Source organism: Chlorocebus sabaeus, chromosome 13 (genome assembly GCF_047675955.1).
Source record: "Chlorocebus sabaeus isolate Y175 chromosome 13, mChlSab1.0.hap1, whole genome shotgun sequence".
Classification (NCBI taxonomy): Eukaryota; Metazoa; Chordata; class Mammalia; order Primates; family Cercopithecidae; genus Chlorocebus; species Chlorocebus sabaeus.
Genome location: NC_132916.1, coordinates 24,947,473 through 24,967,258, shown reverse-complemented (window position 1 = coordinate 24,967,258; position 19,786 = coordinate 24,947,473). Strand labels below are relative to the sequence as shown.

The following is a 19,786-nucleotide window of genomic DNA, read 5'->3' as shown; positions in this document are numbered from 1 at the left end:
TTCTTTCCTTTTAATGCTTTCATCATTTTTTAGTCCCTTTTCAAATAAAGACCATTAGCAGTTTATGCTACTTTAAAAAATAGTGTTCTTTTTTTTTTTTTCATTGTAAGATACTTTAAAAAAAAAAAAAAGTGTGTATTTTGTATACTTTGCCCTACAATTCACTGGCAAATTACCTTCAGTGAGCTTAAACTGCCTAATATCACAGCTTAAAGAGAGTTCGTCTTGAAATGACTGTTGTCTATAGTAAATTAGATATAATTCTAGGCTATTCTAAACACTTTTTAATTGATTTATATAGAGGTGGCCAAAATATTTCTTTCTGAATATCACAGTTCAATTTTAAATAACCTATGTAACTTTTCCTCTTTTAAAATTTGTCTTATCTTATAGATGCTTGTGACCACACCAGAAAAATGGGATGTAGTGACAAGAAAGAGTGTTGGAGATGTAGCTCTTTCCCAGATTGTAAAGCTCCTTATTCTTGATGAAGTTCATTTGCTGCATGAAGATAGAGGACCAGTATTAGAAAGCATAGTTGCCCGTACTTTACGGCAGGTAAGAGGAAGTTATTTATAAGCTTATTTTGAAGGGATAAATATGTTTTTCAACTTAAAATGTAGCATTCTAAGGAAATATTAACATGCATTGTTCATGGGAATTAACATAATTCTAGTATGCAGAAAACTTTAGCTATTTTATTTTCATAATAAAAGTCCCCTATCTTTTTTTATTCCAAATTGTATTTTATTGCAGTCTCTTTAATTAACCAGAACAAATGTAAGGAAACTTTCATTGTAGACCTGTGTTACAAAGCTAAATCTACTGTTGACATAATCTTCATATTTTTAAAAGGGGGAGTGTGCCTGTTGTCCATAGTTTTAGACCTCATTGGATATTCATAAAGAGTCCAAACCAAAATTGGTAAATTCCTAATGCCAAGAGTCTTAAGATATTTTCTGTCAACCATTCTTTTCATTAAATGAAAAGACAGGGTATCTTATAATATTCATGAGTTTTTAACTGATGTTTTCTTGTAGATTGTACATGTATAGAAAATAGATGAACACTTATTTTTTGACCTAATCAAGAACTCTAGTTTCTTGACTCCTCATTTATTGTGTTGTATTCATATTCTCTTGTCTTTATTTTCTTCCAAAATAGCTGAGACTCCATAACTAATTACTTATCTTCTTAATAACTTTACTTACTTATCCCCTGAGCACCTGACAAAATTACAACAGTGACTCAATTGAGCCATGTCTGTACTTCCAGCCCGATTGCTGATTACTAGTGGGAAAAATTGCTAGAGATGCTGACTGGCATCAGTATAACTTCATAGACTGTGATTTAGAGTAGACATTCCTAGACTACATTCACATGGATCCTTGGGATTACCTTGTAACTTCTAAGCAGCTTTTTTTCTGTGTCCCTAATGTGACCCTTTTCAAGCTTCACCAGTTCCCTTTTTCACTCTTCATCACCCTGTCATGCCTTATTCTTATACAACAGTGTTTTGTACTGAAAGGGAAATAGAGTCCCTCGTGCTTGAACTCTCTCAATTTCCATTCCTTTTCCTTCCTCTCCCTAAACAGGAAAATGCCCAGCCCTTCCCACCACAAGCATACCCTTCATTCCACCCCTTATTCATTTCTCAGAGGTCCTTTCTCCCCTTGCCTTGGACCCCATTTCTTTCACTCTATAAGCTACCCCTTTTCTTTCCCCTGTGTCTTTTTAAGTTCTTTCTCAGTGGGCCCTGTCTTTTTGGCTTAAAAGGATTGCGAAGTCCCTTCTGTCTTTACTAAAAAATTTCCTTAAACCTATCCCTCACCACCACCTAGTGTCTGGAAATATTAATCTCGATTCAGTTTCCCTTTTGACTAAATCACTGCAGTCTGGTCATTGCTCAAACATAGGTAATAAAATGTTTTTACCAAGATCACCAGTTACCGAAAGATAGTTTTCAAACCTATTTTTTTTTAACTTTTGATTGTACTCATTTTTGATGCTTAGTACTACTGATTGTTTCCTCAATCTTGAAACTCTTTGCCCTTTGACTCTGTGATGCCACCCTGTCCTGGTTACTTTCACTTGTGTTTTTTGGTTTGTTTGTTTGTTTTTGTAGCTACTGTTTCTCAGCCTTCCTTGCTTCTTTGCTGTTCTCAATCTGGAAATGTTTATTGTTTATGTTCTCTAAGACTCTGTCACTTGCAATCTTCTCTCTTTATTCTAAATATTTACTCTAGGGAAAACCACTTCTCTGCCCTTCTTACCTAAATTATGTACATATAATATGTGTATGATGTGTATGCATGTGTGTGTGTGTGTGTGTGTGTATATATATAACCCAGTTGTATATTTTGACTCTGATATCGCATAGACATCTTTTGCCCATAAACATGTCAGAACTCTTGTCATCTTCCCTATATACCTAGATATGGCATCATAATCTACTTGATTCCGAAGCCAAAACCCTAGGAGTCATAGTCAAATTTTTCCTCTTCCTTAATACTTCCTTCCGTCCCAATATCTAATTAGATATCCATTCTTTATATTTTATTCTAAATACCTCTGATTCAGATTCAAGTGGAAATATAAAGAAGTAGGTACAGTAAGTGACATAATGTATTTTTTAAAAGTTTGAAAGTGTTTGTTTTTTATTTTATACATTCACCATAAAATTCTAGATGAATTAATGATTTGTTTCCAACAAAGCTCTCAGTTCCATGAAGAAAACATAGGAGAGTTTTTTTTTTTTTAAATCTTGTTGGGGGAGTTCTATGCAATATGCAAAACTCGAGAAGTTATGAGGAAACCTGTGTCACATTTGGATGCATAACTGTTTTAAAATTCTGATCAGTAAAACACACCCCTAAAATTTTAAATGTGAGACCAAATAACAAATTATTTGCAACACAGAAAACAACTTTTTAATATCATTTATATTTAATAGGTTTCTATAAATTAATAAGAAAAATAATCTTAATTGGAAGGAGCATTTTACAGTAGAAAAAATTATTGAGAAATATTTTAAAGATGCTTAAAAAGAATGTGAATCAGTATGAGACATTTCTGTTCTATCACATTAACAAAAATAAAAACAGAATGGAATTTGAAAGCATCCAGCAAAATCAATGCTGTGTTTTCACTTCTGTATATCTAACTGTGGAAATAATAGCACAAATTTATAAAGATATAGTAATACCAGTATTCATTGAAGCTCTTTTTTTAATACAAAATATTTCGGTAATACCTTGAATATTCAACAATAGAAGAAATTGTTTAATTAATTATAGTATATTTATGCAATAAAATGCTGCTTTGCAGCCTTTTAAAAAAGTGAGAATGAACTCTGTGCTCTTATTTATATTCAGGGAGCTATACCATAACAATCTATACATTCCACATTTATTTATGTGAACTGGGCTTAAAAGATGTTATATTATTCACTGAAAAAGCAAGCTGTTCTGTATGTATAGCACAATCCCATTTGTGTAAGAAAAACTTGCAGTGTATTTATGTTTTTATTCATTCATTCATTCAGTTAATGAACATTTATTAAGCACCTACACATGTACCAGCTACATAGTTCTAAATGCTATAGATAAATAAAACAAAGTTCTTGCGTACACTTAGATTTTAGGCTGGTGTAGAATTGGGCGCATATACATGAAAAGATAGGCAACAAGTTGAAGAGTGGTTTCTTTTCTTTCTTTTTCAATTTCAACTTTTATTTTAGATACAGTGGTACATGTGCAGGTTTGTTACATGGGTATATTGCATGATGCTGAAGTTTGGATGTCGTTCTTCATAGAGTTAGGAAAAACTATTCTAAAATTAATATAGAACCAAAAAAAGAGGCCAAATAGCCAAAACAATCCTAAGCAAAAAGTACTATAAAAGAGACATCATACTACCCACCTTCAAACTATACTATAAAACTACAGTAACCAAAACAGCATGGTACTGGTACAAAAACAGACAAACAGCCCAATGGAACAGAATAGAAAACTCAGAAATAAAGCCACATACCTACAACCATCTGATCCTCAACAATGCTGACAAAAATAAGCAGTGGGGAAAGGACTCCCTATTCAATAAATAATGCTGAGGTAACTGGTTAGCCATATGCAGAAGAATGTAAGTGGACCTTTACCTTTCACTATATACAAAAATTAACTCAAGATGGATTAAAGATTTAAATGTAAGACCTCAAACTGTAAAAATCCTACAAGAAAATCTAGGAAACACCATTCTTGACATTGGCCTTGGCAAGGAATTTTTAGCTAAGTCCCTAAAAGCAACTGTAACAAAACCAAAAATTGACAGGTGGGACCTAGTTAAACTAAAAAGTGGGAGATAGCAATTGCAACAAAAACAAAATTTGACAAGTAGAACCTAATTAAAAAGTGGTTTCTTCTGTAGAAATGGAATTGTAGAAGTATTTGGAACTTGTTTACTTTTTACCACATAAATTAAAAATATGTGTATATGTACACACATACAGAAAACACAAAGGGTTGAAATTTTCAAAGCCGATTTATAAAAAAGAGCTTTTAGCTAAAATCCATTTTAAGAGCAATTTTTAAATGCAGGTCGTTATCAGACACAGATGAAGTATGGAGAAGTCTGAAACTACCATCTCTATTCTCCAGGTCCATTCTTCCTACAAGGCATGTGCTCTGGCCCACATGTTATACATGAGGTCTCATAAAAGAAGCATGCAGGGCATGATTTACACAAAGGAGGGCTAGTTTGATTATGAAATGTTTTAATTTTATGCCCTGACACTTAACTTAGTGATGTTTTTCAAGGAGCCACGCTATAACAATCCATACACCACATTTATTTGCAGCGAGCCACCTACAGAGACCATGTCCATCCAGCAAAGATAAGGACTTTCTGTAACTATAGAATATTAGAGGCCAAGTAAATATCACTAGTATATTTTCCAAGAGGTCTGTCATTCATGTTTACAAAGGATTTTACTGTTACAGTACATCTTTCTTTCCTGAGCACCCTCAGTAGAAAAAGAAAAGAGATTGTAGTCTTAGTGCTAATCCTTTCTGTATGTATGTACAAAGACACATAGATATAACATTATATATCATAATATTTTTAAGCAGGCATTATAACCTTAGAAAGTTTACAAATAACTTTGTAAATTGTTTATAAATGTATAATTTTTATTTAAAATATAAATTGTAAATAGTATAGTTTCTATATAAAATCCATAAATGTTATACACTATATCAAACTATATGTTATCAGTTTATTATGTATTATATGCAATATATTATATAAATAGTATAACAGTATATAAGTGTATATCATATATATTATAGATGTATAATAATTTCATCTTCACATTGTCATCTGTATATTATAATCAAATTCCAATTATATAGTTTTGTACCACTTTGCCCATAAACCTTTGCTGACTTGCTGTTTGTTTTCTTAAGAAAAATGGTCAAATTGTTTAGCTGGACATTAAAAACTATTAAAGCCCTTCTGTCTAATTTTAACTTCTACATCTTTATCAGCTACCAAAGGTTCCAGTCACACAAAACTATTTGGTCTTTTCCCTACTTCCTTTTAAATACCATTGACCTTCTTTCAAAAACGAAACTAATCTAACTTGAGGCAGAATGTGTTGTTGGTTGTGAGATAAGGATTGTAAATGCCAAATTATATAATGCCTTCTTTTTTTGAACTCCACCCATCCATCCAGTAAAAAAAATTTACTGTTCTTTTGAATCCATCAAATGCCCCTTTTATGATGTGTTTCCTAGTTCCTGAATCAGAATGAATTACACCTTTTCTGTGTTTTCTTTGCACTCCCTTTTTTTTTTTAACATATTTTTAACGCTTATGATGCTCTTCCTTATAATTTCACAACTTACTATAGTGAATTCTGTCTTCATCTAAATGACTCACTGGAATTTAGCTTCCTTGACAGATGTGTTTGGGTGAATCTTTTCATATTTTAAAGTATTAGTACAATGCTCATAGTTATTTTGAAATATTACAAAATTCCTTGTGATTACCAAATGTTCCCAGTAGATGGCACATCACATCACACTTCAACATTTGTAATTAATGTAGAAGCGCCTTCGGAAGCTATTGAAAGGCAATGTAGATTTTGTTCAGGTTCTGAACTTGCATGGTGATGTTAGGGACTAAATTCTTAACACACTTGGCATGATTGGGAGAAATTTGGAAAAGATGAAAGTATAAGAAATCTTAAATCTATTTTATTTAACAACATGAACTAATAATTATCTTAACCTACTTTTAGTAAGTAGGGAGATTTTATCAGAACTAAATTTTATGTGAAGGAAAACATCACAGAAATATACTGTCTAATCTTGAGCTAATGATAGGGGAAAAGCTGTAAATTTTTAACTTTTTGTAATTGTCAATAATTAATACTTTTAAGTATTAAATAGGTATAGTGTATAGACTTCAAGGTTTGGCTTAAGACATAACATTCCAGATTATTTCTATTTCAAATAAAGTATTTCTCACATAGATTTAACTATATTAAATAGCTATATTATAATTATACTTTTAGATTTAAAAATATGGTTGTTTTAAAATGGATTTTTAGCAGAAAATGTCTAGTGTTTGCCAGAGTATTGTGTCTTTAACATCAAACAACCTTAAAAATACATTCTGTAACTCTTGTGTTTTACGTAATGATTTTAAAACCAAATATCACTTTCATTTCCTTCCAAATCACCACTAGTACTACATAGAACTGTGAGATAATTAGTCATTCTAATTACTATATGTCATGAAAGAGGTTTCTTTAAAAATAGGTCTGGCTACTCAGGAGGCTGAGGCAGGAGAATGGCGTGAACCCGGGAGGCAGAGCTTGCAGTGAGCTGAGATCCGGCCACTGCACTCCAGCCTGGGGGACAGAGCGAGACTCCGTCTCAAAAAAAAAAAAAAAAAAAAAAGGGCTGGCGATTATTTCCCCTTACTTAGGGTTCCTTGCTTTTGATGGGATTTGGTTTGGGGTTTTGCCAATATCTGTAAGATTTCTTCAGTGAAAACAAATTTATAAAAAGATACTGTACATGTTTTGTTACTTTAATTTTTACCCATCTCTACTTTTTTTATCCCTCCCTTGTTATGTTTCTGCAAATAGTCTCTGCATGTGTGGATCTATGTCTTATTCAGTACTGCATCCCTAGTGCCTGCAGATTAGATCCTAACCCAGTGTTGATGGATGGATGACTCTGAAAGTATTATTCACATTGGACTACTTTGCTTATACCCATTGAATCTCCTAGACTGAGCAAAATTATTAACAGCTTACTCAGAAAATCATATTGATATATTTTAATTACCAAATTAATGGAAGTTTTTGGCCATCCCTTGTTTTTATCTTTTTAGGTATGTTACATCATAATCAGATAATATAGCCTATCTGATTTTCAGTTTTTGGAATTTACTGAGTTTTTTGTGACCTAAAAATATATTTAGTTGTCACAAAGTTCTTAATTCCCATTGCATTTTTATTTTTATTCATTTATTTATTTTTGAAACAAAATTTTACTCTGTCACCCGTGTTGGAGCGCAGTGACACTATCATATGGGCTCCAGTGATCCTCCCACCTCAGCCTCCTGAGTAGCTGGGACTACAAATGTGTGCCACCACACCAGTTACTTTTTTTTTTGGTAGAGATGGGGTTTTGCCATGTTGCCCAGCCTTGTCTCAAACTCCTGGGCTCAAGCAAGCTGCCCACCTTGCCTCCCAAAGTGCTGGGATTACAGGTGTGAGCCAACACACTCACCCCTCGTGTGTATTTTTAATTATAGTGGGTATGGAATTTTATTATGTATCTGTTAAATCAAGCTTGTGAATTATGGGCTAGACAGTCTTACATGATAGGACCGTCAATTGACCTCTACACTCATCTCTGTCTAGAGCTTTTAGAAGTCCTATTAATAGGATAAATGATAATTTTTTTGGTTAAAATAATTAAAATAACCCACATTTAATTAAAATAATCCATATAGGTTGAATCCACACAGAGTATGATAAGGATTCTCGGACTGTCTGCAACTTTACCTAACTACTTCGACGTTGCCACATTTTTACATGTTAATCCATACATTGGACTTTTCTTCTTTGATGGGCGTTTTCGACCAGTACCTCTTGGACAAACATTTTTGGGGATTAAATGTGCAAATAAGGTAAATACTCATTTTAATTCTTATCTAAAAATATTTTTGTTGACTTATTATTGAATACTTGTTTGGGGTTAGAGACTCCAGAAGACCATTTCAGTCTTTTGACATAACATTCCAACATATTTCCAGCATATTTCCTCAACTATTTGTAGTAGAGTAAGTCCTCCTACAGAAAGTAGCTTGTCATAGTTTGCATTGCTGTTTTCAATGTGTGTTACATATTTTCAGTTGTTAAAAGTTTTAAAAAGTTATTTTGAAGTGAAATGATTGAAGAGCACTGTGAAATAATAAAAGCTTTAATTAAACAAGCATTTAATAGAAATAATAGTACCTCATATGAAATTGAAAAATAATTTCATAGTAGCAACCATCAAGGAAGTTGTTCCGTTTAACTTATAATGTTCCATAATTACCTTAATTATTATAGACATAAATGGCATTTCTAAAATTCTATGCTTTAAAAAGCTTATCTAATTTTAAAATTAGTACTACCTATATTATTCACACTATTAGGGTGCTTATTATAGACTTATTTTATAATATGAAGGAAAACATCGCTTAAAATTTAAACATTTATCATGCTATTCAACAACACCTGTTTTTTGTGTAGAAGAAATAGTTTTAGGAAAATATTTACAGGCCTTTTGAGATTTTTACCAAAAGAGAACAAGATAGAATCATATGTTACTATGTCAACCTCAGTCTTTAATGTATTACAGTCACTTCTTGTCTAAAAACAATTTTATTAGTAAAATAGAGCCATTTTTACCTTATACTATTATAAGTAAAATATTCACCTAAAAATATCCAAAGTGACTGTTACTATAATACAACAGTTAATGTCCTGTAACTGCATTGCATGAAAGTAAGGTATCTTTAGAATTCTTGGGAGTCATTTCAGACTTGTGCACAAAGGAAGAGTTTATGATATACAATTATGCATATTTTAAGCTTCTTAATTGTTTCAAGTGCTGCTTTTCAACAATATTTGCTGCTTGTTTTTTTCAGTTATGTTTCAATATAATTTGATTATTTAGTTCATTTTCAATGTATCAGTAAGATAGATGTAGAACTGCTTCTTTTATAGTTTTAAAATGTTTTCAGCTTTATAATTTAAATGATAAGCAGATGGTTATCACAGAGAGATGTAAAGAGAAGAAAATTGTTTCACATGCTTGTCAGCCGTCTTAAACCTTATTTTCTTTCAGTTGTATCATACAAATTGGTAAATCACCTAAAACTAATTAAATCCAAAGTATATTTCACTACAGTACATTACCATCATAATCATGAAAGGAATGGGAGAATGCTGTGAGTGTTATGCCTAATGTGGAATAATGGCTTTGATCAGAAATGAATCCAAAGTACAATGAAAAAGTTACTGGGAGTTTTGTCTTTTGTAGGGGGTGGGGATTGTTTTTAAATTATTTATGGGGAGTAAATTATCCTATGATCACCTCATCCTACTTAACTTTAAGTCATAAGAGTTCCAATATTTTAAAGTGTTTACCTTAATGAAACAAAAAATCCAAATCACTGTCATTTTAGATGTACATGATGCTTTTCATCCTCCTCTAAACTCTTACTAATACATGTTAAGTGGAGAGATAATAGGCTGGGTCACATGCCTACTCCTTTGGGTTAGTCACCTTACTTTTAGGTTAGAAGCTTTCTCATCATTAATAAGGAATATGAGACCCTTTTAAATTTTTTTAAATTGATACATAGTAGATTTACATATTTTCTGGGCATATGTGGGCATAATACATCCATAATTATATGAATACATTGATAATTATATGAATGTATTAACTTATCACATGAAAATCTTTAGTCAAATCTATTTGACTGAATATCAGATCAGTTAAATTGGGATATCCATCACCTTAAATACTTAGAGACCCTTTCTTAATTCATAAATTTTATATTAGATTTCCAATTAATCTGAAAAAATGTTTCTGTAGAAGCATTCTGAATAGCAACCTCTCTCAGTATACATTACAGAAATAGTGTGTTACTGTATGTTTCAGTTCTGTGTGCCATTTGACACTTGATCCATAGTGTTCTCATAACATTGAGAATCATACAGGAAAGGTGTGCTGTATGGTTTATATAGTGAAATATAAGGAAAATAGCCTGGAGAACGGGCTTCTCGGAAAAGCAGAGAGAACTTTAAAAATTATCCTAGAATATTTGTAACTAACAAAAATACCCTTAAAGCTATTGTATTTTAAAAACTTGGTGGGTTTAGAAACTTAGTACTCAGAAACTATTATCTGAGTTATTCTATTTGTACTTTTAAGTTGCATTGCATTTTTTTTTTTTTTTTGTGGATTGTTATATGTTATATGTTTGTAAGGAATTTGTTACCTCTGCATTCTAGGTAGTCTGAAAATTTAAAAAAATGCATTGTAATTGGCAAAATTGTATTTGTAGTTAGAAAGTTTATAATTGTTTCATCTGATTTTTTTTAATGTTTTAAAATCTTTAAGATGCAGCAGTTGAATAACATGGATGAAGTATGTTACGAAAATGTTTTGAAGCAAGTAAAGGCTGGACACCAGGTACACTTCGTTTATTTTATCCTGCTTTTAGAGAGTGCTTAGTGATAAAAATTATTAATTTTTAGGCTTTTCAGAAGAAAATTTTTTTTTAATTCTGAGGCAATGACTCAGAGGTTCTAATTATTAATAACTGCTTTAGCCCAATGGGTAAGTCATAAAAATATTCATAGATATTATCCCAATATTGATAGGTCATGCTATTTTGTTTGCCATTTTTAATTTTAAATATTATATTCTTACTGTTTTCATGAAGCAATATCAATTGAAATGTAATATATATAATAAAGTTTTGTATTATTTGATGGTGCTTAGAAATTAAGCACTTTTATTCTTTAATTCTCCATTGTTCAGTATACTCACATCAAGATCGTTAAAGACAAAGTGAAGTGATAATAATTGCTTATATAAAATTGGCGACTTCCCAATTGTTCATGGTTCTTTGAATAACTTTATTATGTCATTTCTTAAAACAGAGTGAGCCTTTTATGACATGTAAAGTGTTTTCCTGGCCCTTAGGTTTTTAAATTCCTTTTAAGAGTTGTGAAACCTCTTTTTCCCAGACTAAATCTTGTTTGCAACTCCAGTATACAACATAAATCAAAGGTGATTTGGACTTGAGAGCATGGAACACTGCCTCCTTGAACATTGGAATACTGAGCATTCATGAGGCATTTTTTCTATTTTTAGGAAATAGTTTTAAAGTCACATTCATAACTAATCTCTGGAGATTGTGCTTGGTTTTAAGAATAACTTTTTAGGAAATCACAAGTATTTTAAGTTGTATACTAGCAATAATAATGGTAGCTAACCTTTTCTAGTTCTTCATAAATGTATGAAACTGATAAGATTATCTTATACTTACTAATTGAATTTTCTCAGCAACCTATGAGGCAGGTACTATTTTTTTTTCTTTTTTAAATTTTTTATTATACTTTAAGTTCTAGGGTACATGTGCACAACGTGCAGGTCTGTTACATATGTATACATGTGTCATGTTGGTGTGCTGCACCCATCAACTCATCAGTACCCATCAACTCACCATTTACATCAGGCATAACTCCCAGTGCCATCCCTCCCCCCTCCCCCCTTCCCACAATAGGCCCCGGTGTGTAATGTTCCCCTTCCCGTGTCCAAGTGATCTCATTGTTCAATTCCCACCTATGAGTGGAAACATGCGGTGCTTGGTTTTCTGTTCTTGTGATAGTTTGCTGAGAATGCTGGTTTCCAGCTGCATCCATGTCCCCACAAAGAACACAAACTCATCCCTTTTTATGGCTGCATAGTATTCCATGGTGTATATGTGCCACATTTTCTTAATCTAGTCTGTCACTGATGGATGTTTGGGTTGATTCCAAGTCTTTGCTATTGTGAATAGTGCCACAATAAACATACGTGTGCATGTGTCTTTATAGCAGCATGATTTATAATCCTTTGGGTATATACCCAGTAATGGGATGGCTGGGTCATATGGTGTTTCTAGTTCTAGATCGCTGAGGAATCACCATACTGTTTTCCACAATGGTTGAACTAGTTTACAGTCCCACCAACAGTGTAAAAGTGTTCCTATTTCTGCACATCCTCTCCAGCACCTGTTGTTTCCTGACTTTTTAATGATTGCCATTCTAACTGGTGTGAGATGGTATCTCATTGTGGTTTTGATTGGCATTTCTCTGATGGCCAGTGATGATGAGCATTTTTTCATGTGTCTGTTCGCTATATGAATGTCTTCTTTTGAGAAATGTCTGTTCATATCCTTTGCCCACTTTTTGATGGGGTTATTTGTTTTTTTCTCGTAAATTTGTTTGAGTTCTTTGTAGGTTCTGGATATTAACCCTTTGTCAGATGAGTAGATTGCAAAAATTTTCTCTCATTCTGAGGGTTGCCTGTTCACTCTGATGGTAGTTTATTTTGCTGTGCAGAAGCTCTTTAGTTTAATTAGATCCCATTTGTCAATTTTGGCTTTTGTTGCTGTTGCTTGTGGTGTTTGAGACATGAAGTCCTTGCCCATGCCTATGTCCTGAATGGTACTACCTAGGTTTTCCTCTAGGGTTTTTATGGTATTAGGTCTAACATTTAAGTCTCTAATCCATCTTGAATTAATTTTCGTATAAGGAGTAAGGAAAGGATCCAGTTTCAGCTTTCTACTTATGGCTAGCCAATTTTCCCAGCACCATTTATTAAATAGGGAATCCTTTCCCCATGTCTTGTTTTTGTCAGGTTTGTCAAAGATCAGATGGTTGTAGATGTGTAGTATTATTTCTGAGGGTTCTGTTCTGTTCCATTGGTCTATATCTCTGTTTTGGTACCAGGACCATGCTGTTTTGGTTACTGTAGCCTTGTAGTATAGTTTGAAGTCAGGTAGCGTGATGCCTCCAGCTCTGTTCTTTTGACTTAGGATTGTCTTGGCAATGCGGGCTCTTTTTTGGTTCCATATGAACTTTAAAGCAGTTTTTTCCAATTCTGTGAAGAAAGTCATTGGTAGCTTGATGGGGATGGCATTGAATCTATAAATTACCTTGTAGCCACTGAATTTTTTTAATGTGATTTAAATAGGATTAATATATGTATCCTAGCCAGTTGATATGTATTTTGCCTGTTGACATTGTCAATATTGACATTTTGTACAGAATAATTGTGTTTTGGGGGATGAAAAGTGTGTCTTGTATACTGTAAGTTGTTTAACAGCATCCTTGGTCTCTACCCAGTAGATGCCAGTGGCTTTCCCCACTCCAGATATCACAACCCAAACTGTCTCCAGACATTACCAAATGTCCTCTGGGGTACATAAGTGACCCTGGTTGAGAAGTGTTGTTTAGAGGGATGTCGCTTGAGGCACCCCTCAGATATCTTTCCTAGTGAATGTATTTCATCTAAATGTATGTAAAATTTACCAATAGTGAATATTAGGACACCATGTATGAAAGAACCAAGATACAAATTTATCTCAACTGGGCAGTATTCAAATTCAACATACTAAAATTTCTTATGGATAAATATAAATTCTTGCATTTAAACTCAAATAACTTATTTCGTAGGTATAAATTAAAGAAACATTGTCTTGGAAAAAATGATAATTTTAGTTGAAAAAATTCACTTTAATTCAAACAAGTATTATATACACTTTGAAAAACTAATGACACCTTAAATGTCATTATCGGAGGGAAAAAAGTTCAAATCAAGGAAGGTGAAAACTTTGTTGTAATTTGGCTTGTTACCAAGTACTGTAGTCATTTTGTACCATATTTTGAGAATAGAGATTCAAGAGAAGGTTATTACAATTATGAGAAGTTTGGAATACATATAATTTGAGTTAATGGTCAAAAGAAACCGGAATGTTAAGATTGCAGAAGAGAAAACCCAGGTGGGGTCTGGGGGAAAGTGGTGGTATTGGAAAGGCTGTCATATGAAAAGAAGGTGTGTTCTATTTTGCACAAAGAGAATTAGAACCAATGAGTGGAAGTTCTAAAGAGCTAGATACAGGAACTACAATTTTTCTACAGTGAAATAGACTGAATTGCAAAGGAGCTACCCTTCTTTTAACCATAGCTGGACAATGCTTTGGGATACTGTAAAAAGCGTCATCTACATTGGGACAATCATCATGAACCTCTAAAGTATTCTTAATTTTAAATAGACAATTTTATGATAATTCTCCTATCTTGGTAGTAGCTGGCTGGCACACTTTTGTTTTTTACCCTATTAAAGAGGTAAACTTTAATTTTTATCTTTTAATAAAATGTTATACTCTTAACAAATAAATAAATACATTAATACAAAGGAGACTGAATAAAGAAATAGTTTTAAATCTAATCCTTAGGCATACCATAAACCAAACATGAAGGGGAAAAAATAATCACTGGTAATTCCACTACCAGAGGTAGCTTCTGTTGGTATTTGTCTTTCCATTTTATTGATGCATTTTATTCCCTTAATTTTTTTCTTTTATTCCTATAGTTTATCTAATCTGTTGTATTTTTCTCATTCAAAAATATGACAGAACCATAAATAGAAATGATAGCATTGAAATGTGAATAAATGCTTTGATAAAGGGATTATATTTAAAATTTTTAATCAGTTCTTCTGATTTCTACAATGTTGTCCTTTTACTTTTTGTGTCCCAGCAGGACAGGTCCTACCACAAAAGACTGGGTTACAAGGAAATACTGTTGATTTAGTTCTCAGTATATCATCATATACATGGGAAGTCTGTGGTAAATATGATTTGATTTTGATGAATTGCCTTGTCTTCAAAGATTTAACATACTTAGTGAGATGAGGATGATAGGAAATATGAAACACATCAGGACTATGGTCTACTAGTTGAAATTTGCTTCTGGTGTTGCTAGTATTACAGATGCCCAGGTCAACGCCTTCAGATTTTAAGTACTAAGCTGTTAAGGCAATGGTCTTTTACATCATATAATCATCTCAACTTAAGAGCTCTTTTGCAACATAAGTGAAGAACAAAGTTCTATCATTTTCATTTCTTGAAAGTACCTCCATTGTTTGTTTAACTTTATAAAAGTTGCCCAAAACTGAAATCTCTCTCTCTGTATCAGTCTTCTGAAAAGGCTTGCTCTGTTTAAGTTTTCTATTTGCAGGTTGATCTGCCAATCCTATCTGACCTAAAATCAATTAGTTAGCTTACTGTGTGGCAGCTTCTGCTGAATGCCTTTGCAGTATGTCCAGCACAGAAAATTGCTGGGTAGGTACTTGGAAAGCATGACTGTTAAACATTTTGATTTTGGTAAATATACCTATTTCAACAAAGTTGGCAACCCTTGATTTATTCCATCACACAAGAACTGGCACTTCATAGTAGTCATTGATTATTGAGACTTATTTAGAGGTTTGTTTTCAGGAACTTGGAACCCCGTAAAGGATTATTTTTTCTTTTTTAATCTCCTTGAAAAGAAACCTTAACTAAGCTGTAGTGTTCTGTCCTCTGCTTGTATTAGAAGGTCAACAAAGAACTTCCCAGTAGAATAGAGTTTTTGAGTTGTGTTGTTTTTTTTTTTAACTCATAAGAATTGAGGTTGAAGTTAATGTTATCCCAGTCACTAGCTGTCTTTGTATAAGGTTTCAGATGATAACTTTAAATAGGTGATTTGTATGCATCCATCTGTCGGAAAATAAAAAAAATATGTAATTCAACATTTTTTTCACATTATCTAAAAAACTGACAGCCAAATCAACTCTTCAATTTTATTATTCTAACTCTGATGACTGAGAAGCCTAACTATATGTGTGTGTCGTTCTGAGATTCTTTTCTGTTTAAATATTTTGTTATACATGTAAGTACAGTAAATTATGTATGTATACTATGTGCGCGTGTGTGTGTATGTGTGTGTATATATATATATAGAGAGAGAGAGAGAGTTGCTTCTGGAATTTCATTATAGATATAACTAACTACATGTTAGTGCATTGTTATTAACAGTGGTCATGGTTAATAACAATATTACCAATAATGGTCAATGATAGTGCATTGTTACTAAGCACCCAATTACATATTTCATAAATATGCTTTTCTTTATTATTAAGGAAAATCAAGTTATTTCTTGTGGGGCTGTGTACGTAAACTTTAGCTCTATTTTGTTATCTTAGCAGTTATAGTAATACAGTGTACAGCAGTAAGAAATACGCAGTCTATTCTAGTCTAAGTAAACTAATTGAATTTTTCCTGCTACTACTTCATGCTGCCTGCCCCTTCTCCCCCACAAGCAGTTAAAAAAAAAAAAAAATCTCTAGTCAATAGTCTTCTGAATTTGCTTTTTTCTTGCCTTCAAGTTGTTCAGTATCTTGGATTTCTCCCTGGTTTGGTTTCCTTAAGTACTTTGGTTTTATCAGAGGAGCTACATTTCAAACCATTAGTTAGAAGACTCAAGTATGTGTCCATTTGAAAACAAAAGAACTGTGACTCTCAGGCAGCTAAACACTTTTTAGTCGAAAAATTAACAGTTTTATCTCAAATATACAAATGAATTCAATTTGTTTCTCCTTATTTGGATTAAAACAAATTTCATGTTCAAACACCATGCTGATATTCTTTGATCATACTATTCCATGGGTTTTAGTGATCTAAACTTGTGTGCTCATGTACTTAATAGATTTTATGTGCAGCTTTGCCTTAAAAGTGTTAAAAACAGTAGGAGGCAGTTGTGTTCCACTCAGGCATGTGTGATGACAGATGGAGAAAATCTTTTCATGTTGACTTTTCAACAGTCCAACTCTGCAAGACTTCAAGCTCTTCTTGGCTATTGGGAAATCAAAAGTTGGCGATTCAGCCTTTAATTTTGATCCATCTGCTCAAACTAATGAAACGTCTCATTTGTAAGCTTCTCTTTGTGTTACCAAATGCAAGTACAGCTTTATCATTCCGGTTAATAATTCCCCTCCTCCTGTGTAACTTGCAGAATGGGAAAATAATTAATGCCTTAACTCTGTTGAGATTTTTCTTGTTGTACAAACTTTGTTACAGTTATAGGAAAAGAAATGAGAAACTTCCTCAGAGATTATGGCATATTTAGTAAATTAACTTAGGTTCTTTTCCATATTGTCTAAAAAGTTAAATTCTTAGCAGCTTCTTAACATCTACCTTCATTTTTAAGTAATAAAAAGCTTTGTGATATTAAAGAGAAAAACGTCTTCTTCAACCTTGTATTAATGCTGAACATCAGCCTTTGTTTATATGTGTGTCTTATTTTCTCTTTCCTCATTGTTTATAAGTTGTTAGTAGACATTTCTGTTTCTAAGAAATCACCTTTAAAAATTGACTAATAATTATAGATTACCAGCCTTTCTGCTGATGGCAAATAATATTTCTTTTTACCTCTTGAACACCTCAGTTCCAGTTATCGTATTGATGGGTATTGGATATCCTAGGTATGTAAGTGTACGATGTTCTTTTTTCATTCTTATCTTCCCATTTTAAGTTTTACCCAGAATATCAAAAGAAAATGCTGTGCATAATCTTGGAAATAATTGGAAGCAAAACAAGTAGTTTTGTTTATTTTCTTGAAATTTGTGTGTGTGTGTGTGTGTGTGTGTGTGTGTTACATTGTTGAACATCAAGGAACTTACATAAAACCAGATTTAAACCAGGACAGTGAAGCTAATGTTTCATTCACTTCAAGTCTTTGCCTCTATTATGTATTAGCATTATCTCTTTTTTTATGTGTCTTGTGAGTATAAATTGCTTATAGAAGTTACCAACTTTTCCATCCATTTCTTCATTCGTTAAGTATTCTTTGATTCCCCTCTTTATCCGTCTTTATCTCTCAAGCAGCAAAATGTGAAGATAATACTAGTTGCTTTGCCTTGTTAATTAGGTACTTTTTTTTTTACCATAGCACTTTGTAATTTTTATCTTAGTTTGTTTTGTTTCACACCTCCAGAATGTCTTGCATAAAAGCAAATATTGCTATTGGGCCCTGCATGTATGTGCTTTATGTGCATGTAGCCAATGCATAAATGCATGTTTTCTGACTTGCTACATAAAAGTAAAGATAGTTCTTATATAAAATGTGTTTTAAAATTTTGATTTTTAAAAGAGTCAACGTAGATCAAGCTGATTTAAATCAAATATTTCTGGTTTAAGAGTTGAATGCATTAGATTATTTGGCAATTTATGTGATTTTGTGATTACAATATCATATTACAGTATGCATATATGTGTAATTTAATATATATATAGACATATATAATTGTCAAATTAAATAATATAAAAGGACCTTTGAGTCTATTTTAAAAGATTCACTTCTGTCAAATACATTACACTTTTGTTATTTTTATTTATTTTGGTAAAAATGAAACCTAATTTCTATATGTTTGTTTTATATTATTTATTTGAATTATTTTTATTGCTATTTAAATATAGACTATGGTCATGCTAAAGTAATGTTTGACTGCTTGCAATCATTTTTCTGTCTTTATAAAGTTGTAGAAAATTCTCTAAACATCCATTGGGAGTATTTTACATTATATTATTAGAAGTTTTTATGACAGCTATTTATTTCATTCTAGAGAATGATGTATTGAATCTCCTTATTAGCTGCTTTCCACCTGATATTTGAACTTAAGCCATTGGTAAATATAGTTAATAAGTTAGGTTGCTACCATAAGCATTTGTTGACTACATTTTTAGATAAATCATTTGATAAAATTGAATAGATAGTATTTTTTATTAAAGCTGAATATGAAATTTTATATGCCAAGGAAATCTGATACAATTCTCCACGTATTTTCTCAATGTGAAAAAAGGAGAAGAACGTTCAAATATGATTAACCGTTATAAATTTGTCCTGTCTTTATCTGTAGCTATCATTTTTATCAATTTTTTGTTTGTTTTCATAGTAGCATTTTTTTTCTCTTTTATTATACTTTAAGTTCTAGGGTACATGTGCACAATGTGCAGGTTTGTTACGTATGTATACATGTGCCATGTTGGTGTGCTGCACCCATTAACTCATCATTTATATTAGGTATATCTCCTAATGCTATCCCTCCCCGCTCTCACCACCCCACAACAGGCCCCGGTGTGTGATGTTCCCCTTCCTGTGTCCAAGTGTTCTTATTGTTCAATTTCCACCCATGAGTGAGAACATGTGGTGTTTGGTTTTCTGTCCTTGCGATAGTTTGCTGAGAATGATGGTTTCCAGCTGTATCCATGTCCCTACAAATGTCAGGAACTCATCCTTTTTTATGACTGCATAGTATTCCATGGTATATATGTGCCATATTTTCTTAATCCAGTTTGTCATGATGGACATTTGGGTTGGTTCTAAGTCTTTGCTATTGTGAATAGTGCCGCAATAAACATATGTGTGCATGTGTCTTTATAGCAGCATGATTTATAATCCTTTGGGTGTATACCCAGTAATGGGATGACTGGGTCAAATGGTATTTCTAGTTCTAGATCCTTGAGGAATCACCACACTGTCTTCCACAATGGTTGAGCTAGTTTACAGTCCCACCAACAGTGTAAAAGTGTTTCTATTTCTCCACATCACATCCTCTCC

The 19,786-nt window shown here is 32.5% G+C and overlaps 1 protein-coding gene across 2 annotated transcripts in view; it reads left to right on the top strand.

Moving 5' to 3' along the window:
- The window catches only part of ASCC3 (activating signal cointegrator 1 complex subunit 3), a 367,582-nt gene that overhangs the window by 157,105 nt on the left and 190,691 nt on the right, over positions 1 to 19,786 (top strand). For both annotated transcript variants that reach the window (XM_008007491.3, XM_008007490.3), the window contains exons 11-13: positions 394 to 558; positions 8,029 to 8,205; positions 10,695 to 10,766. In XM_008007491.3, the coding sequence (XP_008005682.3) occupies positions 394 to 558; positions 8,029 to 8,205; positions 10,695 to 10,766 (414 nt within the window). The remainder of the gene's footprint in view (positions 1 to 393; positions 559 to 8,028; positions 8,206 to 10,694; positions 10,767 to 19,786) is intronic.